This window comes from Salmo salar, chromosome 21 (assembly GCF_965601325.2).
Source record: "Salmo salar chromosome 21, fSalSal1, whole genome shotgun sequence".
Taxonomy (NCBI): Eukaryota; Metazoa; Chordata; class Actinopteri; order Salmoniformes; family Salmonidae; genus Salmo; species Salmo salar.
In genome coordinates this window covers 40,222,757-40,248,544 of record NC_138311.1, presented here as the reverse complement: position 1 = coordinate 40,248,544, position 25,788 = coordinate 40,222,757, and the positions used below count along the sequence as shown (strand labels likewise).

The 25,788-nt window shown below is 42.2% G+C and overlaps 1 protein-coding gene across 1 annotated transcript in view; it reads left to right on the top strand.

Annotated features, from left to right (window-relative positions):
- The window catches only part of LOC106582301 (low-density lipoprotein receptor-related protein 1B), a 272,131-nt gene that overhangs the window by 56,292 nt on the left and 190,051 nt on the right, over window positions 1–25,788 (top strand). The window contains exons 15-16 of the mRNA XM_082967167.1: window positions 415–509; window positions 4,578–4,727. Coding sequence (XP_082823293.1) covers window positions 415–509; window positions 4,578–4,727 — 245 coding nt within the window. The remainder of the gene's footprint in view (window positions 1–414; window positions 510–4,577; window positions 4,728–25,788) is intronic.

Here is a 25,788-nt window from a genome sequence, read left to right as displayed (position 1 = left end):
AAGTCTATGACTGTCCTTGAGTAGCCCAGCCAGAGCTCAATCAAACATCTCTGGAGAGACCTGAAAATAGCTGTGCAGCAACGCTCCCCATCCAACCTGACAGAGCATGAGAGGATCTGCAGAGAAGAATGAGAAAAACTCTGAGTAAAGGGTCTGAATACTTATGTACATGTGATTTTATATATATATATATATATATATATATATATATATATATATATATATTATACATTTGCAAAAATGTCAAAATAACTGTTTTTGCATTGTTATTATGGGGTATTGTGTGTAGATTGATGAGAAAAAAACTACCATTTAATACTTTTTAGAATAAGGCTATAATGTAACAAAGTGTGGAAAAAGTAACATGTAATGTGTAATGTCTGTTAACTGTTGGCTTCTGTTCTTTGACTTTAGGAAAATCTACTGGACAGATGGCAACACGATAAACATAGCCAACATGGATGGGAGCAACAGCAAGGTCCTTCACCAGAACCAAAGAGAACCAGTCGGTCAGTTGAACATTATAGCTCTGTTTGTTCAGACTGTGGAACATTACTGCATGTTCCAACACTATGTTTCCAACATTCTTTATCATGGGACAGATTCCAATGTCATACACAGGAGCAGTACAACAACCTGGCAGTACCTGCTTTGGCCAATGTAGGGTGTACATTTGAGGACTTCCCTAGTCCTGATAACGTAAGGCCTAAAATGAACACCATACATATTTCTACCCGCATATCCCTTGATCATAAGCACTGGTTGATGTGTTTTTTCTTCTATTCTTATAAAGCAAAATTACAAATGGTTGGGATTTAAATAATTTTCCACACTTGACTAACTGAAAACATAATCTGCTGCCATACACAGTTGTTCAACCTGAAGCTTGTATACTCAGATGATACAAGCTTCAGTGAACAATGGTGCATCTGCAGGTTCATGCATCAAGCAGCTGTTCTGTTCTCACCGCATATGTAGACCTGCAAGGTCAAGTCTTCACTTTCTCAGTTAAACACAGTATCATTGTATTTGATGGGTCTCAATCGGGTTGACTTGATGGGCCCTGTCAGAAATATAAATTGATGGTTCACAATATACATCACATTACATCATGTATGATGATGGGCCAGACCTGCGGACGGGAGTAAATTAATGATGTGTTGTGACTGTGAATCTGCCTTCCATAAATCCACACACACACAGAGAAAGCTGTTCATAGACACAATTGAAATAGCCTCCAGTTGCCACCATCAATAGTGCCGTTCTGTCAAATCCCATCATGTCCGCTGGAGATTGGTCAAATTATTTATAATGTCAAGTGGAGGTCATAGCGATATCCCAGGCAGGCCGCGACGAATCATTCCAACAACCACACACACACACACACACACACACTCGCAAACACGTAGGCATGCACACACTCACAAACACAGACACAAGTGCACACCCACATTAACACTCAATCCTATAGATACAAATAAAGGCCCATATGGAGTCACATCCCAGGCCGCAAAAAGTATTCCCACAATCTCACACTCATCCTCACAGTATCATCTCCATGCCTAAGAAAGGGAAAGTAACTGAACTGAATGACTATTGACCCGTAGCACTCGACTCCGCCATCATGAAGTGCAGTCAAAGATCACATCACCTCCTCACTTCCTGACACACTCAACCCTCTCCAATTCGCCTACCACCCAACAGATCCACGGACAATGCAATCACCACTGTACTGCACGCTGCCCTCACCCACCTGGACAAGAGGAATGCATATGTGAGGATGCTATTTATCGACTACAGCTTGGCCTTCAATACCATGGTGCCCTCTAAGTTCACCACAATGCTCACGGCCCTGGGACTGAACTCATCCCTATGCAACTGGGTACTGGAGTTTCTGACGGGCCGCCCCCAAGTGGTGATGGTAGGCAACATTACCTCCTCCACACTGATCCTCATAAGGGTTTGTCCTCAGTCCCCTCCTGTTCTCCCTGTATACCCACGACTGTGTGGCCTCACAACTCCATCATCAAGTTCACTGATGACATGACAGTAGTAGGCCTGATTACGAACAACCACGAGACGGCCTACATGGAGGAGGTTGGCACTCTGACAGTGTGGTGCCAGGTAAACAACATATCCCTCAACGTCAGCAAAACAAAGGGGCTGATTGTGGATTTTAGGAAGAACCAGACTGGGCACGCCCACATCCTCATCAACGGAGCCGCCATGGAGACGGTTAAAAACACATCTGAAATGATCAAACCACACAGACACAGTGGGGAAGAAGGCACGACAGTGACTCTTCAACTTCAGGAGGCTGAAGAAATGTGTCATGTCTCATTGGGCCCTCACTGTGTTCTACAGGAGTACCATCGAGAGCATACTGTCGGGCTGCATCACAGCTTGATACGGCAACTCCACCACTGCGGACCACAAGGCGCTACAGAGGGTGGTACCAGGGGCGGAAATCCCGGGGGGGACAGGGGGGACACGACCCCCCCATCCTGGGAAAAATATGATTAGTCCCCCCCAATATATCACTGAAACATAACTATGTAATTTAAATAATATTAATAATACGCAATGAAAGCAATTGTGCTGATTATAGACACTTAATAGCGCGTTTTTAAGTTTCAAAAGATTGCGACCCCCCCACCCTTTTCCTCACAATGGTTTGATCCACTGGCAAGGTAACAGAGGGGTCGTAGCCACTATCTGAAAGGCACTCAATGAACGTAACTGACGTGAGGTTAATCCAGTCAATCGCGCACACACACTAGTTGAATATGCAGAGCTAGCGCGCAAATATTAACTATTAAGCTAGCTAGTACCTATTCCATTTATGTGGCCTCGTCAAAGATGGAATCTTTGCTATCGTTAATTTATACCGAGATCAGCATGCAGATGATGTAAGTTAGTGCTTCAAAGTCCCTGTGATAAGGTTAGCGATAAACTGAAGTCCAAACTGAACAGAACTACACTCTCTTCTACCATTGTCTTAAATATATTTAATGGTCTCGTTGCAAAAGCTAAATTGTCGCAAGGGAACTTTTATTTATTTATTTTATTTAACCCGGGTAGCAAAGATTATAGCAAACACCACTGAAACTGAATTGGTGCTCGCTAGCTTTGCAAATTCAGCTATTGTTGGAAGCCAGCCAATATGAAAGAAACTATTAAAATTACAAAAGGTTGCAGCATATGTTGTGTAAATGGTGAACTCATACAGCTGTCAACTCTTGTCATTTTAATCCGTTTCACATTTGCTAGCTACCTTTTAGATCAAAGCCCAAATAGAATGATAAAAGATAAGATGATAGAAGCCCATCTCCTACTGTAAATAACCTACACACTGTGTGTGTGTGTGTGTGTAGCCAGCCAGCCAGGTAGAAAAATGGCAGAAAAATAAAAGACGGACATCAGAGTATTTTTCAGTACACCAAAACGCAAAGTAAGAACCCTAGTAGCCTAATATCTCAAAGACTAGTTGATAAAATTTTCATAAGAAAGAAATGAAATTCTAATGGAAATGTTTCACAATGATGTCATTAGGCAGAGCAGGCAACAGATGGCACACAGACAGCAGAGTTGGGGACAGATATACAGGGACAGACTGGCAGATTCAGGGAGTCTCAGGTAAGTTTGCTGAGTCTTTGTTTGGCAACATTATGAAAGGTTCTCCATTTTTTTACTTGTAAAATAGGAACATAATTGGAAAATGCCATGGATACCCCACTCTCAACTTAAACTGGTGACTGAACTAAGATTTGTTAAAGGCAATGGTATTGCTGTTGTGAGTAGTTGTGTAGTTTTGGGTACCGGTAGTTAGGAGTACGGCAAACACCTTATTTCTTTGGTTCCTCAATATACATTTACCATATTACAATGTAGGCTATGTGTTACAGCACTACTTTTGGTGTCCCCCTCAGGAATTGCTCTTGAGAAAATTTCATGTAATTGTCCCCCCCAAAGTTGATATCAGATTTTCGCCCCTGGGTGGTACACTCAGCCGAACACACCATTGGGTGCACACTGCCTGCCCTCCAGGACACCGAGAACATCAGGTGTTGCAGGAAGGCCAAGAAGATCATCAGGAACCTCAGCCACCCGAGCCACGGCCTGTTCTTCCCGCTTCCGTCACTCAGACGCGCCAAAATATTCTACAGCCAAACCATCAGGCTGCTGAATAGCAGCCTACGGACAATTACCCTGCCCACACCCCAATTAGCATTATACTGTATATATGTATCCTTGTCACAGTTGTAAACATGTACCGTATATTTATATATATATATATATATATATACACAGTATGTTTAATTGTTTTATTATTATTGTTTCATTCACACCTGTACTGTTGGAGCTTGGAGCTTAAGTATTTCACTGTACACTGCAAGTAGGCTACATCTGCAACCCTGTGTATGTGACGAAATAAAAAATTGTCTAATCAATGACACACACATATTATACATCTGACTTGAAAAATAAAATGCACTATATTTCACCACCAGATTTTCATTTTATAGTGACATAAAGGTTTAATACCTATTATTAACCCTGTCATTCTTCTCCCCCAGGTCTCTCCATTGACTATACAGCCAACAAGCTGTACTGGATCAGCTCTGGTAATGGCACTATCAACAGGTGCAATGTGGACGGTAGTGGTCTGGAGGTGCTGGAGAGCATGAAGAGGGAGCTAACCAAAGCCTCAGCATTGGCCGTTATGGGTGAGTAGTGGCTAGTTCCAAACATAGTGTACCCACATCCAATGACTGGTGGTCCTTTGTAGCTCAGTTGGTAGAGCATGGCACTTGTAATGCCAGGGTTGTGGGTTTGATTCCTGGGACTACCCCTTTATAAATGTATCGCTCCATTACTGTAAGGAGCTTTGGATAAAAGCATCTGCTAAATTGCATATATTAATGACTTGCAGGTGCCGGGTACACAAAATATACTGCTCAAAAAAATAAAGGGAACACTTAAACAACACATCCTAGATCTGAATGAAAGAAATAGTCTTATTAAATACTTTTTTCTTTACATAGTTGAATGTGCTGACAACAAAATCACACAAAAATAATCAATGGAAATCCAATTTATTAACCCATGGATGTCTGGATTTGGAGTCACACTCAAAATTAAAGTGGAAAACCACACTACAGGCTGATCCAACTTTGATGTAATGTCCTTAAAACAAGTCAAAATGAGGCTCAGTAGTGTGTGTGGCCTCCACGTGCCTGTATGGCCTCCCTACAACGCCTGGGCATGCTCCTGATGAGGTGGCGGATGGTCTCCTGAGGGATCTCCTTCCAGACCTGGACTAAAGCATCCGCCAACTCTTGGATAGTCTGTGGTGCAACGTGGCATTGGTGGATGAAGCGAGACATGATGTCCCAGATGTGCTCAATTGGATTCAGGTCTGGGGAACGGGCGGGCCAGTCCATAGCATCAATGCCTTCCTCTTGCAGGAACTGCTGACACACTCCAGCCACATGAGGTCTAGCATTGTCTTGCATTAGGAGGAACCCAGGGCCAACCGCACCAGCATATGGTCTCACAAGGGGTCTGAGGATCTCATTTCGGTACCTAATGGCAGTCAGGCTACCTCTGGCGAGCACATGGAGGGCTGTGCGGCCCCCCAAAGAAATGCCACCCCACACCATGACTGACCCACCGGCAAACCGGTCATGCTGGAGGATGTTGCAGGCAGCAGAACGTTCTCCACGGCGTCTCCAGACTCTGTCACGTCTGTCATGTGCTCAGTGTGAACCTGCTTTCATCTGTGAAGAGCACAGGGCGCCAGTGGCGAATTTGCCAATCTTGGTGTTCTCTAGCAAATGCCAAACGTCCTGCACGGTGTTGGGCTGTAAGCACAACCCCCACCTGTGGACGTCGGGCCCTCATACCACCCTCATGGAGTCTGTTTCTGACCGTTTGAGCAGACACATGCACATTTGTGGCCTGCTGGAGGTCATTATGCAGGGCTCTGGCAGTGCTCCTCCTGCTCCTCCTTGCACAAAGGCGGAGGTAGCGGTCCTGCTGCTGGGTTGTTGCCCTCCTACGGCCTCCTCCATGTCTCCTGATGTACTGGCCTGTCTTCTGGTAGCGCCTCCATGCTCTGGACACTACGCTGACAGACACAGCAAACCTTCTTGCCACAGCTCGCATTGATGTGCCATCCTGGATGAGCTGCACTACCTGAGCCACTTGTGTGGGTTGTAGACTCCGTCTCATGCTACCACTAGAGTGAAAGCACCGCCAGCATTCAAAAGTGACCAAAACATCAGCCAGGAAGCATAGGAACTGAGAAGTGGTCTGTGGTCCCCACCTGCAGAACCACTCCTTTATTGGGGGTGTCTTGCTAATTGCCTATAATTTCCACCTGTTGTCTATTCCATTTGCACAACAGCATGTGAAATTTATTGTCAATCAGTGTTGCTTCCTAAGTGGACAGTTTGATTTCACAGAAGTGTGATTGACTTGGAGTTACATTGTGTTGTTTAAGTGTTCCCTTTATTTTTTTGAGCAGTGTATAAACTCAGGAAATAAATAATATATACCTGCACATTGATGAAGGCTCCTGCTGTTGTATTGTGCAATGTTTCGACCTGAAGGTCTTTATCAGGCTTGAATAGTGGAAAATGTCAGCCAGTGCCTCAGATCCACGTCATGGATTAAGGGAGAACGTGGGGAGGATTAGGGCCTAGGTGTGGTATGTGTTGCTAGTTAACTGGCTCCTGGATAAAGCCATTTAACCAATACTGTTTTGACTGTGACAGTTCTGCTTCACTGTGTGAAATTGTCTGGGCATTAGATAATTAAACCACTGGTTGGAGCTGCAGCTTGACTGATGATAGATTGTTTTGTAATGAGAATGGATGTGGATGGCCATTGTGGAGTGTTGTTGCTTGGTATCAGTGCTGGAGGCAATATGTTGGAGGATCCATCACTTGGATTTTTGTGTGTTTGTTTCATACGGAAATGTGCTGAAACATTATATTTCTCCAACATGGTCCTTTTTTTCAATAAGATGGCATTTCTTTCTCAAGACCATTTGTTTTCTTCTGCCATTGCACCGTACAAAATACAAAGACTCATGAATGAATGAACTGATTCCCAAACTTGATGACACTTTCATGCAAAAGGCTATGCGTAGTCAGTCTACATTAAGTTGAAAAGTTTGCAAAGAGTTTGGAATCTGTGAATGCATCTTTTTCAATAAACATTTATACATAGTGGGAATAGAAATTAAAATGTTATCATTCTCTATTCTTTTTCCTCCACTGGCAACTAGTCAGCAGCATGGTAGTACTTAAATTGAAGAGAGGAAAGTAAAGTTTGGCCTCAGAGGATGACAAACATATGCCAAACATCCAAGTAGGGGAATGTTAATGGGATTGATTTAAGACCAGATGGAAAGGGAAAGTAAGACCACAGTGTCTCATAAGACATTTAATTCAGCACAAAGCATCTGGCTTCTTAATTGCATTACATTCGATTCACCATTTTGGATTCAGGATACAATTTTTTTTTAAACTACACTTCCTAACAGTTACAATCTGGACAATTGGGAGGAAGCCTCTTGCTGTATGAATGTACATGTATGTTTGCCAGGAGTGGTAATGAGAAGCAGTGACAGAAGGTTTCCTTTTTTAACTTGGTGTTGATGGTCAGAAACGTTGTCAGAGGAAAATTCACTGTCCTTTGATACACAGTACTGTATTTAGGCATTGCAGTGCAGTCCTCGTTCCTCCGTGAACAAACGTGTGCCTCTCTCTCGCTGTGAGTTTAAAAATACCTAATTAGGCTGTCAGAACGTGAAGAAACGAATATAGAAGTTTGCTTCGTTACTTTATAGTGTCTGCTTAGAGTCTGGAGGTATGGAAGTTGGAACAAACGTGACAATACATTCACTTCATATATTAAAAACACTTTTTAAGTTGGCAGCCATTTTAGAGTTTTACTTTACGGAGGAAGTACAGTAAAGTAAAATGTTCTCGCTATTAAAATGGAGACCGAGTTGGAGACTTTATTATCGCATTCCACAAAATGTGAACCAAAATGCAAGGTGACAAAGATTAATGACCTGATATCAAAGCAGTAGAAACTTCCAGTAGAACAGTGGAATGATGTGTTCACAACAAGCCATCTATCACACAATTTGGTTGTAATGTTTTGCATTGCTTTGACTGGGATATTTCTATTCTGCCAAAGAAAGAGAACAATTGTGCAATGGTTTTATATTATAAGTGTTTATGTTGGATTTTGGAAAGGGTCTGTGTTTGTGTGTGTGCGTGTGCGTGTGCATGTTTGTAAAACAGTCCTCAACCAGGTGTTTGTAACCCTTAGTTCATAACAGCCATTATCATAACAATGTCATGGTGTGATGGTTATGAGCTTGCTAATGAGAACAGTGTCACAGGTCAGACTAACTTTTTGGCAATACAAAGGTAGCTGCATTTAGAGTAGCTTACACAGTAGCTTTGTGACTTGGCAAATTGTAACCGATGTCCATTGAATTGCAAATATTGTGTTTGAATGCATTTTCCTTGCAACTTTATAGCAATTTGATTCTAATTTCAAATCACATATGAGTTTTTTTATTATTCAACCGAAAATGAAAACCAACAATCTGAACAGACACAAACAGTCAACACCACATAATGTCATATAAAGATCTCCAGCCCATGATAAATCTGAAAGAAAAAAGGAAAATTTAGTAGATTATAGGCATTGGTTGAAGTTTAGTGTTAATAAATATCCCTACCATCATATCTAAGCCAATATGAAACCAATATCGATGGAAATTCACAAATTAGCTTGCCTGGAGGTACACAACACACTCCACACCTCTCATCAAATCAAATCAAACGTTATTTGTCACATGCACCGAATACAACAGGTGTAGAGTAGACCTTAGAGTGAAATGCATACTTACAAGCCCTTAACCAACAATGCAGTTTTAAGAAAAAAAATGAAAAAAAGTAAGAGATAACAATAACAAATAATTAAAGAGCAGCAGTGAATAACAATAGCATGACTATATACAATGTGCGGGGGTACCGGTGTCAAGGTAATTGAGGTAATATTTACATGTAGGTAGAGTTATTAAAGTGACTATGCATAGATAATAACAGAGAGTAGCAGCAGCGTAGAGGGGGGGGGGGGGGGGCAATGCAAAAAGTCTGGGTAGCCATTTAATTAGATGTTCAGGAGTCTTATGGCTTGAGGGTAGAAGCTGATTAGAAGCCTCTTGGACCTAGACTTGGTGCTCTGGTACCGCTTGCCGTGCGGTAGCAGAGAGAACAGTCTATGACTAGGGTGGCTGGAGTCTTTGACAATTTTTAGGGCCTTCCTCTGACACCACCTGGTATAGAGGTCCTGGATGGCAGGAAGCTGTACTGGGCCGTATGCACTACCCTCTGTAGTGCCTTGCAGTCGGAGGCTGAGCAGTTGCCATACCAGGCAATGATACAACCCGTCAGGATGCTCTTGATGGTTCAGCAGTAAAACCTTTTGAGGATATGAGGACACATGCCAAATCTTTTCAGTCTCCTGAGGGGGAATAGGTTTTGTCATGCCCTCTTCATGACTGTCTTGGTGTGCATGGACCACAATAGTTTGTTGGTGACGTGGAGGCCAAGAAACTTGAAGCTCTAAACCTGCTCCACTACAGCCCTGTCGATGAGAGTGGGGGCATGCTTGGTCCTCCTTTTCCTGTAGTCCACAATCATCTCCTTTGTCTTGATCATGTTGAGGGAGAGGTTGTTGTCCTTGCACCACACGGTCAAGTCTCTGACCTCCTCCCTGTAGGCTGTCTCATCGTTGTCAGTGATCAGGCCTACCACTGTTGTGTCATCCGCAAACTTAACCTCTCTGGGCTAGGCGGGACGAATTCGTCCCACCTACGTAACATCCACTTTAAGCCTGTGCCACGATTTTCAAAACCTTAAAAATCCTATTACTTCAATTTCTCAAACATATGACTATTTTACAGCTATTTAAAGACAAGACTCTCGTTAATCTAACCACACTGTCCGATTTCAAAAAGGCTTTACAACGAAAGAAAAACATTAGATTATGTCAGCAGAGTACCAAGCCAGAAATAATCAGACACCCATTTTTCAAGCCAGCATATAATGTCACCAAAACCCAGAAGACAGCTAAATGCAGCACTCACCTTTGATGATCTTCATCAGATGACAACCCTAGGACATTATGTTATACAATACATGCATGTTTTGTTCAATCAAGTTCATATTTATATCAAAAACCAGCTTTTTACATTAGCATGTGACGTTCAGAACTAGCATACCCCCCGCAAACTTCCGGGGAATTCGCTAACATTTTACTAAATTACTCACGATAAACGTTCACAAAAAGCATAACAATTATTTTAAGAATTATAGATACAGACCTCCTCTATGCACTCGATATGTCCGATTTTAAAATAGCTTTTTGGTGAAAGCACATTTTGCAATATTCTAAGTACATAGCCCAGGCATCACGGGCTCGCTATTTAGACACCCGGCAAGTTTAGCACTCACCATAATCATATTTACTATTATAAAAGTTTGATTACCTTTTGTTGTCTTCGTCAGAATGCACTCCCAGGACTGCTACTTCAATAACAAATGTTGGTTTGGTCCAAAATAATCCATCGTTATATCCGAATAGCAGCGTTTTGTTCGTGCGTTCCAGACACTATCCGAAATGGTAAAGAAGTGTCGCGCGCATGGCGCAATTCGTGACAATAAAATTAGAAATATTCCATTACCGTACTTCGAAGCATGTCAACCGCTGTTTAACCTGTTGGGGCTAGGGGGCAGTATTTGCACGGCTGGATAAAAAAATGTACCCGATTTAATCTGGTTACTAATCCTACCCATTAACTAGAATATGCATATACTTATTATATATGGATAGAAAACACTCTAAAGTTTCTAAAACTGTTTGAATGGTGTCTGTGAGTATAACAGAACTCATTTGGCAGGCAAAACCCTGAGACATTTTCTGACAGGAAGTGGATACCTGATGTGTTGTATTACCTTTAAACCTATGCCATTGAAAAACACAGGGGCTGAGGAATATTTTGGCACTTCCTATTGCTTCCACTAGATGTCACCAGCCTTTACAAAGTGTTTTGAGTCTTCTGGAGGGAGATCTGACCGAACAAGAGCCATGGAACGATGATGTCCCATTAGACACCTGGCGCGCGAGTTCATGTTGGGTACCCTTGTTCCAATAAGTTATAAAAGAGAATGCATTCGTCCACCTTGAATATTATTCATGTTCTGGTTAAAAAAGGCCCTAATGATTTATGCTATACAACGTTTGACATGTTTGAACGAACGTAAATATATTTTTTCCCCTCGTTCATGAAGTGAAGTCCGGCGGGCTTAGATCATGTGCTAACAAGACAGAGATTTTTAGACATAAATGATGAGCTTTTTTGAACAAAACTACATTCGTTATGGACCTGTGATACCTGGAAGTGACATCTGATGAAGAGAATCAAAGGTAATGGATTATTTACATAGTATTTTCGATTTTAGATCTCCCCAACATGACGGCTAGTCTGTATCGCAACGCGTATTTTTCTGGGCGCAGTGCTCAGATTATTGCAAAGTGTGATTTCCCAGTAAGGTTATTTTTAAATCTGGCAAGTTGATTGCGTTCAAGAGATGTAAATCTATAATTCTTTAAATGACAATATAATATTTTACCAATGTTTTCTAATTTTAATTATTTAATTTGTGGTGCTGACTTGACTGCCGGTTATTGGAGGGAAACGATTTCCTCAACATCAATGCCATAGTAAAACGCTGTTTTTGGATATAAATATGAACTTGATAGAACTAAAAATGCATGCATTGTCTAACATAATGTCCTAGGAGTGTCATCTGATGGAGATTGTAAAAGGTTAGTGCATCATTTTAGCTGGTTTTATGGTTTTGGTGACCCTGTCTTTGAATTGACAAAACATTACACACAACTCTTGTAAATGTACTGTCCTAACATACTCTAAATTTATGCTTTCGCCGTAAAACCTTTTTGAAATCGTAAAACGTGGTTAGATTAAGGAGATGTTTATCTTTCAAAGGGTGTAAAATAGTTGTATGTTTGAAAAATTTGAATTTTGACATTTATTTGGATTCAAATTTGCCGCTCTTGAAATGCACCTGCTGTTGATGGAGTGCACCACGGGTGGGACGCTTGCGTCCCACCTAGCCCATAGAGGTTAAAATCAATTTTTACGCCATTTTTCTCGTAGAAAAGCGATAATATTCCGACAGGGAATCTCCTTTTCGGCAAACAGAGGAAAAAATCACAAAGGCGGGGGCGGTCGGGTCACGCGCATAAGCCCAGAGTCCCTTGATCGGCCACTTGAGAAAGGCGATAATGTGTTTCAGCCTGTGGCTGGAATGACGACATTCTGTTTTTTCCCGGGCTCTGAGAGCCTATGGAAGACGTGGGAAGTGTCACGTTAGAGCAGAGATCCTTAGTAAAAGATAGAGATGGAAAAGAAGTTCAAGAAATGGTCAGACAGGCCACTTCCTGTAAAGGAATCTCTCAGGTTTTGACCTGCCATTTGAGTTCTGTTATACTCACAGACACCATTCAAACAGTTTTCGAAACTTTAGGGTGTTTTCTATCCATATGTAATAAGTATATGCATATTCTAGTTACTGGGTAGGAGTGGTAACCAGATTAAATCGGGTATGTTTTTTATCCAGCCGTGTCAATACTGCCCCCTAGCCCTAACAGGTTATTGATGGTGTTGGAGTCGTGCCTGGCCATGCAGTCATGAGTGAACAGGGAGTACAGGAGGGGGACTGAGCACTGTCATGACGTTGCCCTCTTTGGGTTTTCTATGCACCATCCCCCTACCTCTGTCTCCCACACCCAGGCTGCTGTGGTCAGAAGAGGTCGTAAATTCCTATGAGAAGATCCTGCCTCATGGCCCCAGTATAGAGAGAGAGTGAGTTTTCATAAGACCAAACAAAGGAATTCTTCTACCTCACAGAACTTGACAACCGAACAATATTCAGGTTCTGGAGAAGGTATAAAAGATCAGTGAAGAATCCAGCTACAAACTGGTCCATTTGGTACAATTTTGTGAAACTCATGAGAGACAATACGGCCACATTACCATAATCCTGTTTATAGAAGAGTCTCAGGTATGAGACTTGCATCTAAATGGTTGTATATATATATATTTAGAGAGAGAGAGAGAGAGAGAGAGAGAGAGAGAGAGAGAGAGATCTTTGTAATCTAAATAATTTCCTTGGTGCCCCGACCTAGTTAATTACAGTTACACGTTTAATCGCGTAATAATAATTACAGAGAGTTATTTGATAAATATATCTTCAGTTTTAATGATGCCAAAGACACGACAGCACGCACCCCTGAGGTGACCCCATGTTGAGGATCAGCATGACGGATGTGTTGTTACCTACCCTTATCACCTGGGGGTGGCCCATCAAGAAGCCCAGAATTCAGTTGCAGAGGGATGTGTTTAGTCCCAGGGTCCTTAACTTATTGATGAGCTTTGAGGGCACTATGGTGTTGAACGCTGAGCTGTAGTCCATGAATAGCATTCTCACATAGGTGTTCCTTATTGTCCAGGTGTGAAAGGGCAGTATAGAGTGCATCATCTGTGGATCTGTTGGGGCGGTATGCAAATAGGAGTGGGTCTAGGGTTTCTGGCATAATGGTTTTGATGTGAGCCATGACCAGCATTTCACGGCTACAGACGTGAGTGCTACAGGTTGGTAGTCATTTAGGCAGGTTACCTTAGTGTTCTTGGGCACAGTGACTATGGTGGCCTGCTTGAAACATGTTGGTATTACAGACTCAGACAGGGAGAGGTTGAAAATGTCAGTGAAGACTCATGCCAGTTGGTCAGCGCATGCTCAGAGTACACGTTCTGGTAATCCGTCTGGCCCTGCGGCCTTGTGAATGTTGGCTGCGGAGAGCGTGATCACACAGTCGCCCGGAACAGATAGAGCTCTCATGCATGTTTCAGTGTTACTTGCCTCGAAGTGAGCATAGAAGGTATTTAGCTCACTTGGTAGGTTCGTGTCACTGGGCAGCTCTCGGCTGTGCTTCCCTTTATAGTCTGTAATAGTTTGCTAGCCCTGCCACATCCGACAAGCGTCGGAGCCGGTGTATTTGATCTTAGTCCTGTATTGAAGCTTTGCCTTTTTGATCATTCATCAGAGGGCATAGCGGGATTTCTTATATGCTTCCCGGTTAGAATCCCACTCCTTGAAAGCTGCAGCTTTATTCTTTAGCTCAGTGCGAGTGTTTTCTGTAAGCCATGGCTTCTGGTTGGGGTATGTATGTAAAGTCACTGTGGGGATGACGTCATCGATGCACTTCTTAACCTCTTGGGGCTAGGTGGGACGCTAGCGTGCCACCCGTGGTGCACTCCATCAACAGCAGGTGCATTTCAAGAGCGGCAAATTTGAATCCAAATAAATGTCAAAATTCAAATTTTTCAAAAATACAACTATGTTACACCATTTGAAAGATAAACATCTCCTTAATCTAACCACGTTTTACGATTTCAAAAAGGTTTTACGGCGAAAGCATAAATTTAGAGTATGTTAGGACAGTACATTTACAAGAGTTGTGTGTAATGTTTTGTCAAGTCAAAGACAGGGTCACCAAAACCATAAAACCAGCTAAAATGATGCACTAACCTTTTACAATCTCCATCAGATGACACTCCTAGGACATTATGTTAGACAATGCATGCATTTTTAGTTCTATCAAGTTCATTTTTATATCCAAAAACAGCGTTTTACTATGGCATTGATGTTGAGGAAATCGTTTCCCTCCAATAACCGGCAGTCAAGTCAGCGTCAGAAATTAAATAATTAAAATTAGAAAACATTGGTAAAATATTATATTGTCATTTAAAGAATTATAGATTTACATCTCTTGAACGCAATCAACTTGCCAGATTTAAAAATAACCTTACTGGGAAATCACACTTTGCAATAATCTGAGCACTGCGCCCAGAAAAATACGCGTTGCGATACAGACTAGCCGTCATGTTGGGGAGATCTAAAATCGAAAATACTATGTAAATAATCCATTACCTTTGATTCTCTTCATCAGATGTCACTTCCAGGTATCACAGGTCCATAACGAATGTAGTTTTGTTCAAAAAAGCTCATCATTTATGTCCAAAAATCTCCGTCTCGTTAGCACATGATGTAAGCCAGCCGGACTTCTCGTCATGAACGAGGGGAAAAAATATATTTCCGTTCGTTCAAACATGTCAAACGTTGTATAGCATAAATCATTAGGGCCTTTTTTAACCAGAACATGAATAATATTCAAGGTGGACGAATGCATACTCTTTTATAACGTATTGGAACGAGGGTACCCAACATGAACTAGCGCGCGAGGTGTCTAATGGGACATCACCGTTCCATGGCTCTTGTTCGGTCAGATCTCCCTCCAGAAGACTCAAAACACTTTGTAAAGGCTGGTGACATCTAGTGGAAGCAATAGGAAGTGCCAAAATATTCCTAAACCCCTGTGTTTTTCAATGGGATAGGTTTAAAGTCAATACAACACATCAGGTATCCACTTCCTGTCAGAAAATGTCTCAGGGTTTTGCCTGCCAAATGAGTTCTGTTATACTCACAGACACCATTCAAACAGTTTTGGAAACTTTAGAGTGTTTTCTATCCATATATAATAAGTATATGCATATTCTAGTTACTGGGTAGGATTAGTAACCAGATTAAATTGGGTACATTTTTTTTATCCAGACGTGCAAATGCTGCCCCCTAGACCCAACAGGTTAATGAAGCCAGTGACTGATGTGGTGTACTCCTCAATGCCATTGGAAGTACCCGGAATGTATTCCATTCTGTGCTAGCAAAACAGTCCTGTAGTTTAGCATCTCCTTCATCTGACCACTTTTTCACTGGTGCTTCCTACCTTAATTTTTGCATGTAAGCAGGAATCAGGAGGATAGAATTATAGTCAGATTTGTGAAATGGAGGGCGAGGGAGAGCTTTGTACTTGTCTCTGTGTGTGGAGTAAAGGTGGTCTAGAGTTTCTACCCTCTGGTTGCACTTCTTAGGGATAGTGTCTTATATCGACTGAAAGCTTAAATTCTTGTTAATCTAACTGCACTGTCCGATGTACAGTAGCTATTACAGCGAAAACATGCCATGCGATTGTTTGAGGTCGGCTCCCGACATCAATTGTTTTTCTCCACATTGACGAATAACTATTAAATATTCACTTACTTTTTGAAAATCTTCCTCTGATTTGTCGTCCAAAGGGTCCCAGCTATAACATGTAGTGTCGTTTTGTTAGATAAAATCCTTCTTTATATCCCAAAAAGTCAATTTAGTTGGCACCATCGAGTTGAGCAATCCACTCATTCAACATGCAGAGAAAGGAATCCAAAAATCTACCCCCAAACTTTGTTTCAACAACTCAAAATACGTTTCTATTTACTCCTCAGATACCCTAAAATGAAATCAGACTATAGTATTTCTTACGGAAAGAAGTATGTTCAATAGGAAACCGATTTTAGCAGGTGTGTAATTTCGTAATGGCGCATGCAAACAAGAATTTCCAAGACTGTGTCCTTCGTATATTTCTTATTGGTTTTTGAAGTTACAAGCCTGAAACCTTGAACATAGCCTTCTGACACCTTGTGGAAGCCATGGGAATGGCATCCAGGGAGCTAATTTTGACCTTTTCTAAGAGAATGGTCTCTCCAAAAAATAAGTCAGGTTGGTTTTTATTTTGATTTTCTCCTACCATATCTATTGTGTTATATTCACCTGCATTATTTTAACATTTCTACATACTTCAAAGTGTTTTATTTCCAATGGTAGCAATTATATGCATATCCTGGCTTCAGGGCCTGAGCTACAGGCAGTTTACTTTGGGCACATCATTCAGACAGGAAGTGTAGAAAAAAAAGGGCCTAGCCCTAAGTTAACATGCTGATAGAAATTAGGTAAAACTTATTTAAGTTTTCCTGCAAGTCCCCGGCCACTATGAGTGCTGCCTTTGGATGAGGGTTTCCTGTTTGCTTATGGTGGAATACAGTTCATTGAGTGTGGTTTTAGTGCAAACATCGGTCTGTGGTGGTATGTAGACTGCTATGAAAAATACAGATGAAAACACTCTAGGTACATTTGAAGTCGGAAGTTTACATACACTTAGGCTGGAGTCACTAAAACTCGTTTTCAACCACTCCACAAATTTCTTGTTAACAAACTATGGTTTTGGTAAGTAGAACATCTACTTTGTGCATGACACAAGTAATTTTTCCAACAATTGTTTACAGACAGAGTGAATTATAAGTGAAATAATCTATCACAATTCCAGTGGGTCAGAAGTTTACATACACTAAGTTGACTGTGCCTTTAAACAGTTTGGAAAATTCCAGAAAATGATGTCATGGCTTTAGAAGCTTCTGAAAGGCTAATTGACATCATTTGAGTCAATTGGAGGTGTACCTGTGGATGTATTTCAAGGCCTACCTTCAAACTCAGTGCCTCTTTGCTTGACATCGTGTGAAAATCAAAAGAAATCAGCAAAGACCTGAGAAAACTAATTGTAGACCTCCACAAGTCTGGTTCATCTTTGGGAGCAATTTCCAAACACCTGAAGGTACCACGTTCATCTGTACAAACAATAGTAAGCAAGTATAAACATTATGGGACCACGCAGCCGTCATACCGCTCAGGAAGGAGACGCGTTCTATCTTTTAGAGATGAATGTACTTTGATGCGAAAAGTGCTAATTAATCCCAGAACAACAGCAAAGGACCCTGTGAAAATGCTGGAGGAAACAGGTACAAAAGTATCTAAATCCACAGTAAAACGAGTCCTTTATCGACAACCTGAAAGGCCACTCCGCAAGGAAGAATCCACTGCTCTAAAACCGGCATAAATAAGCCAGACTACGGTTTGCAACTGCACATGGGGACAAAGTTATAGACCCCCCTCAGCTCCCAGCTGTGCCCTGGACACCATATGTGAATTGATAGCCCCCCATCTATTTTCAGAGTTGGTTCTGTTAGGTGACCTAAACTGGGATATCCTTAACACCCCGGCAGTCCTACAATCTAAAATAGATGCCCTCAATCTCACACAAATTATCAAGGAACCCACCAGGTACAACCCTAAATCCGTAAACATGGGCAGCCTCATAGATATTGTCCTGACCAACTTGCCCTCCAAATACACCTCTGCTGTTTTCAATCAGGATCTCAGCGATCACTGCCTCATTGCCTGCATCCGCTATGGGTCCGCAGTCAAACGACCACCCCTCATCACTGTCAAACGCTCCCTAAAACACTTCTGCGAGCAGGCCTTTCTAATCTACCTGGCCCGGGTATCCTGGAAGGATTTTGACTTCACTCCAGACCTGACTTCCCTCGACCAGCACAAAAACATCCTGTGGCGGACTGCACTAGCATTGAATAGTCCCCGCGATATGACATTTTTCAGGGAAGTCAGGAACCAACACACGCAGTCAGTTAGGAAAGCAAAGGCTATCTTTTCCAAAGAGAAATTTGCATCCTGTAGCTCTAACTCCAAAAAGTTTTGAGACACTGTAAAGTCAATGGAGAATAAGTGCACCTCCTCCCAGCTGCCCACTGCACTGAGGCTAGGTAACACTGTCACCACCGATAAATCCACGATAATCGAGAATTTCTATAAGCATTTCTCTACGGCTGGCCATGCTTTCCTCCTGGCTACCTCAACCATGGCTAACAGCTCCACACACCCCACAGGTTCTTGCCCAAGCCTCCCAGCTTCTCCTTCACCCAAATCCAGATAGCAGATGTTCTGAAAGAGCTGCAAAACCTACAAATCAGCTGGGCTAGACAATCTGGACCCTCTCTTTCTAAATGCATCCATTGTTGTAACCCCTATTACCAGTCTGTTCAACCTGTCTTTCGTATGGTCCGAGATCCCTAAAGATTGGAAAGCTGCCGTGGTCATCCCCCTCTTCAAAGGGTGTGACACTCTAGACCAAAACTGTTATAGACCTATATCCATCCTGCACTGCTTTTCTAAAGTCTTCGAAAGCCAAGTTAATAAACAGATCACAGACCATTTACAATCCCTCCTCTGTGCAATCCGGTTTCAAAGCTGGTCAAAAGTTCGCTGGCCCTCGCTACATATTCGTCGCCAGACTCAATGGCTCCAGGTCATCAATAAGTCTATGCTAGGTAAAGCTCCGCCTTATCTCAGCTCACCAGTCACGATAACAACAACCACCTGTAGCACGCGCTCCAGCAGGTATATCTCACTGGTCATCCCCAGAGCCAACACCTCCTTTGGCCGCCTTTACATTACATTACATTTAAGTCATTTAGCAGACGCTCTTATCCAGAGCGACTTACAAAATGGTGCATTCACCTTATGATATCCAGTGGAACAACCACTTTACAATAGTGCATCTAAATCTTTTAAGGGGGGGGGTTAGAAGGATTACTTTATCCTATCCTAGGTATTCCTTAAAGAGGTGGGGTTTCAGGTGTCTCCGGAAGGTGGTGATTGACTCCGCTGTCCTGGCGTCGTGAGGGAGCTTGTTCCACCATTGGGGTGCCAGAGCAGCGAACAGTTTTGACTGGGCTGAGCGGGAACTGTGCTTCCTCAGAGGTAGGGGGGCCAGCAGGCCAGTGGTGGATGAACGCAGTGCCCTTGTTTGGGTGTAGGGCCTGATCAGAGCCTGAAGGTATGGAGGTGCCGTTCCCTTCACAGCTCCGTAGGCAATCACCATGGTCTTGTAGCGGATGCGAGCTTCAACTGGAAGCCAGTGGAGAGAGCGGAGGAGCGGGGTGACGTGAGAGAACTTGGGAAGGTTGAACACCAGACGGGCTGCGGCGTTCTGGATGAGTTGTAGGGGTTTAATGGCACAGGCAGGGAGCCCAGCCAACAGCGAGTTGCAGTAATCCAGACGGGAGATGACAAGTGCCTGGATTAGGACCTGCGCCGCTTCCTGTGTGAGGCAGGGTCGTACTCTGCAAATGTTGTAGAGCATGAACCTACAGGATCGGGTCACCGCCTTTCCTTCCAGTTCTTTGCTGCCAATGACTGGAATGAATTGCAAAAATCGCAGAAAGCTGGAGACTTATATTTCCCTCAGTAAGTTTAAACATCAGCTATCTGAACAGCTAACCGATCGCTGCAGCTGTACATAGCCCATCTGTAAATAACCCACCCAATCTACCTACCCCATCACCATATTGTTTTAATTTACTTTTCTGCTCTTTTACACACCAGTATTTCTACTTGCACATCACCATCTGCTCATCTATCACCCCAGTGTTAATTTGCTAAATTGTAATTATTTCGCTACTATGGCCTATTTATTGCATTACCTCCTCACGCCATTTGCACACACTGTATATAGGCTTTCTTTTTTTTCTATTGTTATTGATTATGCTTGTTTATTCCATTTGTAACTCTGGGCAGAACATAAAAATGTGTGAGAGCAAGGACGCCTGAAAACCTGACTCAGTTACACCAACTCTGTCAGGAGGAATGGGCCAATATTCACCCAACTTATTGTGGGAAGCTTGTGGAAGGCTACCCGAAATGTTTGACCCAAGTTAAACAATTTAAAGGCAATGCTACCAAATACTAATTGAATGTATGTAAACTTCTGACCCACTGGGAATGTGATGAAAGAAATAAAAGCTGAAATAAATCATTCTCTCTACTATTATTCTGACATTTCACATTCTTAAAATAAAGTGGTGATCCTAACTGACCTAAGACAGGGAATTTTTCTCTGATTAAATGGCAGGAATTGTGAAACTGAGTTTAAATGTATTTGTCTAAGGTGTATGTAAACTTCCAACTTCAACTGTAGGTAGTGTGGTCTGCAGTTTGTCGTGAGATACTCTTTCTCACGCGAGCAAAACCTCGAGACTTCCTTAAAAATCATGCACCAGCAGTTGTTTACATATATAAATAGGCCCCCGCCCCATGTCTTACCAGAGGCTGCTGTTCTATCCTGCTAATAGAGTGTATAACCCGCCAACTGTATGTTATTAAGTCGTTGTTCAGCTACAACTCGGTGAACGTTAGCTAACTTTACGGATGGCAAATGCAAATTAGCCACTGATTTCCTGATCCTCGCAAGGCACCCCGATCTCTTTCCACGAAATCTGTTTCTTTCTCCAGCGAATGACGGGGATGAGGGCTTGTACGGGTGTTTGGAGTATATCCTTCCCATCCAACTCATTAAAGATAAATTCTTCATCCAGTTCGAGGTGAGTAATCACTGTTCTGATGTCCAGAAGCTCTTTTCAGTCATAAGAGACGGTAGCAGCAACATTATGCACAAAATAAGTTACAAAACAAATTATTTTGTACAAACTGTCTAATTCATACTCTTCAGAGGGATAATGAACTTTACAGTGTCCTGCTATTAAAATGATGTATATGTATATATATAACTTGGCCGTATGTATTTTTAGATATAGGCCTATTGTAAATTATTATTATTGTTGCATCACCGTCTTTACTGCAAAAAGAACAAACTTAACTTTAAGCTACATATTATTTTGACACAGGTCAGGAACTGTCCAGTGAGCAGCACAGCAATTGATAAAACAGGTCCATGTTTGAAACTCAAGTGGTTCTGAGCTTAATTCAATATTACACAGGTGAGCTAACAGGCAAAGAAAGCAGGAATTCCGACAGTCATAACTGAGCTACTGTGTCCAACACAACACCACCTGTTATGTTTGGCATCTACTGACCAAAAAAGTATGTTATTAGATTTTTTTTTCAATTACATGTTTTGCTAAAATACATGTTTAAGGAAATACCGACATGCACCACTACTTTACTTTGTACCAATACTTTTGGCTGTTTGAGAAGATTTGAATCCTAAGCAACCAGCCTACACGTAGTTTGAAGTACAATACCAACATTGGGTCCCGAGTGACACAGGGGTCTAAGGCACAAAATTTCAGTGCTAGAGGTATCACTACAGACCCTGGTTTGATTCCAGGCTGTATCACAACTAGCCGTAATTGGGAGTCCCCATAGAGCGGTGCACAATTGGCCCAGCGTCGGCCGGGTTAGAGTTGGTAGGCCATCATTGTAAATATGAATTTGTCCTTAACTGACTTGCCTGGTTAAATAAAAAAAATAGCTACTGTAGTAGGTCAAAGCTGTGTGCTGGAAAATCTTGGTGTAGCATGGGTGGAATAGGCATTGTGATGCTCATGTGAATTTCCTTTCATTTTTGGCTTCAGATCAATGCCTATTCTCACTTAAAACATAGCCTTTTGTTTTTAATATGAGTTAAGGTTCATGTTCACGTCAAGGACCCACATTTACAGAATGCAGAATGATGTGTTGAGAGCTATAATAATAAATTAACACTCTGGTATCCATCAGGTTCAACAATATAATTGTTTTCTTTTTCATATGTTCCTGGCTATATATGCCATCTGTTCCGAAGGGAAATTGCTTATTAGATAGCGTTAGCTTTATTTTCTTGCTAGTATTAGGGGCTCTTCTCTGTTGTGAGTTAGCGAATCAATGTTATTGAATGCTGATTAAACACCAGTTCCTTCCTGTAGCTGAGGCCTTTGGTCTGCTTTGAGTCAATCAATGAAAGGCTGTGTTTGGTGTGGTTAGGCTCAACCATCAGCCTGTTTCAATGAAGAGAGATTGAGACCTAACAGGAGGCTGGATCTATCGCCTCATTTTGTGTGTGTGTTTGTGTGTGTGTCCGTGCGTCTGTGTGTGTGACTGACCATCGATGAGAGGTTTACCCAAGGTTGCCCTGCCTGACAAGTTATCAATAGTTTAGTTTGCGACTGTGGTGTGGAATTGAAGCTAACTGTTACTTGATTCCTGCTGTTGTGTCATGTCATTCTGAGAATGTTCAGTTGAAGTGCTAAACAGCATGTTGAGACTCAGATTGACAGGTTTATTTTTTTTATATAGTTTTTTTTTTGGGGGGGTGGAAGATCAGCTTTAATATTGCAGATAGATTGTGGCTTCCATGAATGTAATTGTCTGCATCATTTCCAAACCCCCTATAGCCTATTCCCCCTAAAAAGATTTGGCATGGGTCCTCAGATCCTCAAAAGGTTCTACAGCTGCAACATCGAAAGCATCCTGACTGGTTGCATCACTGCCTGGTACGGCAATTGCTCGGCCTCTGACCACAAGGCACTACAGATGGTAGTGCGTACGGCTCAGTACATCACTGGGGCTAAGCTGCCTGCCATCCAGGACCTCTACACCAGGCGGTGTCAGAGGAAGGCCCTAAAAATTGTCAAAAACCCCAGCCACCCCAGTCATAGACTGTTCTCTCTACTACCGCATGGCAAGCGGTATCGGAGTGCCAAGTCTAGGACAAAAAGGCTTCTCAACAGTTTTTACCCCCAAGCCATAAGACTCCTGAACAGGTAATCAAATGGCTACCCGGACTATTTGCATTGTGTGCCCCCCCCCCAAACCCTCTTTTTACGCTGCTGCTACTCTCTGTTTATCAAATATGCATTGTCACTTTAACTATACATTCATGTACATACTACCTCAATTGGGCCGACCAACCAGTGCTCCCGCACATTGGCTAACCGGGCTATCTGCATTGTGTCCCGCCACCCACCACCCGCCAACCCCTCTTTTACGCTACTGCTACTCTCTGTTCATCATATATGCATAGTCATTTTAACCATATCTACATGTACATACTACCTCAGTCAGCCTGACTAACCGGTGTCTGTAAGTAGCCTCGCTACTTTTATAGCCTCACTATTGTATATAGCCTGTCTTTTTACTGTTGTTTTATTTCTTTACTTACCTATTGCTCACCTAACACCTTTTTTTGCACTATTGGTTAGAGCCTGTAGGTAAGCTACACCTGTTGTATTCGGCGCACGTGACAAATAAACATTGATTTTGATTTGATAAGGCCATAAGTGAACAAAAAAATTATCATCCAGAAGCGGAAATCCTATTGGCCAGTGACTTTAATGCAGGCAAACTTAAATCCGTTTTAACTCATTTCAACCAGCATGTCACATGTTCAACCAGAGGAAAAAAACTCTAGACCACCTTTACTCCTCACACAGAGACGCATACAAAGCTCTCCCTCACCCTCCATTTGGCAAATCTGACCATAATTCTATCCTTCTGATTCCTGCTTACAAGCAAAAACTGAAGCAGGAAGTACCAGTGAATTGCTCAATACAGAAGTGGTCAAATTTGTATTTTTTATTTTTAACTAGGCAAGTCAGTTAAGAACAAATTCTTATTTTTAATGACAGCTTAGGAACAGTGGGTTAACTGCCTCACTCAGCGGCAGGACAACAGACGTTTACCTTGTCAGCTCAGGGATTCAATCTTGCAAGCTTTTGGTTACTAGTTCAATGCTCTAACCACTAGGCTACCTGCCGCCCTCAATGACGCTGATGCTACGTTACAGGACTGTTTTGTTAGCATAGACTGGAATATGTTCCGTGATTCATCCAATGGCATTGAGGAGTATACCACCTCAGTCACCGGCCTCATCAAATAGTGCATCGGTGACGTCGTCCCTACAGTGACCATACGTACATATCCCAACCAGAAGCCATGGAGCTGAAGGCTAGAGCTGCTGCTTTCAAGGAGCGGGACACTAATCTGGATGCTTATAAGAAATCCCGCTATGCCCTCAGATGAACCATCAAACAAGCAATGTGTCAATACAGGACTAAGATGCTCATCGGATGTGGCAAGGCTTGCAAAGTATTACGGACTACAAAGGGAAACCCAACCACGAGCTGCCAAGTGACTCGAACCTACCAGACAAGCTAAATTACTTTTATGCTTGCTTTGAGGCAAGGAATACTGAAGCATGCAGTGGGGGTTTGACACCTTAACACTCGGTCGTAAATTAGGCAGGAGGGGAGTCTCTTCCTTTGCTCCTCAGTATTGGGAAAGAAATCACTTTGTTACAGAAGGTTTTGCTACCCAAAAACTCTAACATCCAACAATGAACACTGGGACAATATATTTCAACATCCGAATGTGGGGAATGATGGGAGATGGAACAAGGGAAAATAATGTCTATTTTGTTATAATGAAAACATTATAACTTGAAGAGCTTTCACACTATGTATATCAGGTTTGCATCCTTTATGTTGTGTAGGAAATATCAAGGCTGAAGATACATTTTTTGTTAAGATAGGATTGTGATTATAGTTCTATAACGAGATTGTCACGGGTGTCGTAGGGATTGGACCAAAACGCAGCGGAATGTGTATACTCATCTTCTTTTTTTATTTAGCAGAAAGAAGGAAAACCAAAACAAAAGTATACAAAAACAATGACAATAAACAGTCCTGTAAGGCTTACAGCTATACAAAGAACCCACAAAATCCCATAGAAAAAACACCCCTCTTAAATAGGACCTTCAATTAGAAGCAACTCGGAGCAGCTGCTTCCAATTGAAGGTCAACCCAACAAACACCACATAGAAATAGACATACTAGAACTAACATAGAAATAGACTAACAAAAACATAACCCAACAAACCCCAAAACACTCTAAACAAACACCCCTCTTAAATAAGAACATAGCCCAACAAACCCCGAAACACTCTAAACAAACACACCCCTGCCACATCCTGACCAAACTACAATAACAAATAACCCCTTATACTGGTCAGGACGTGACAGAGATCCTAGTAATGATGATACTTTGTCTTGTAACTAGCCACGCCCTAGGGAGCTCAGAGAACATGTCAGCATGATGAAAACGCCCCTTT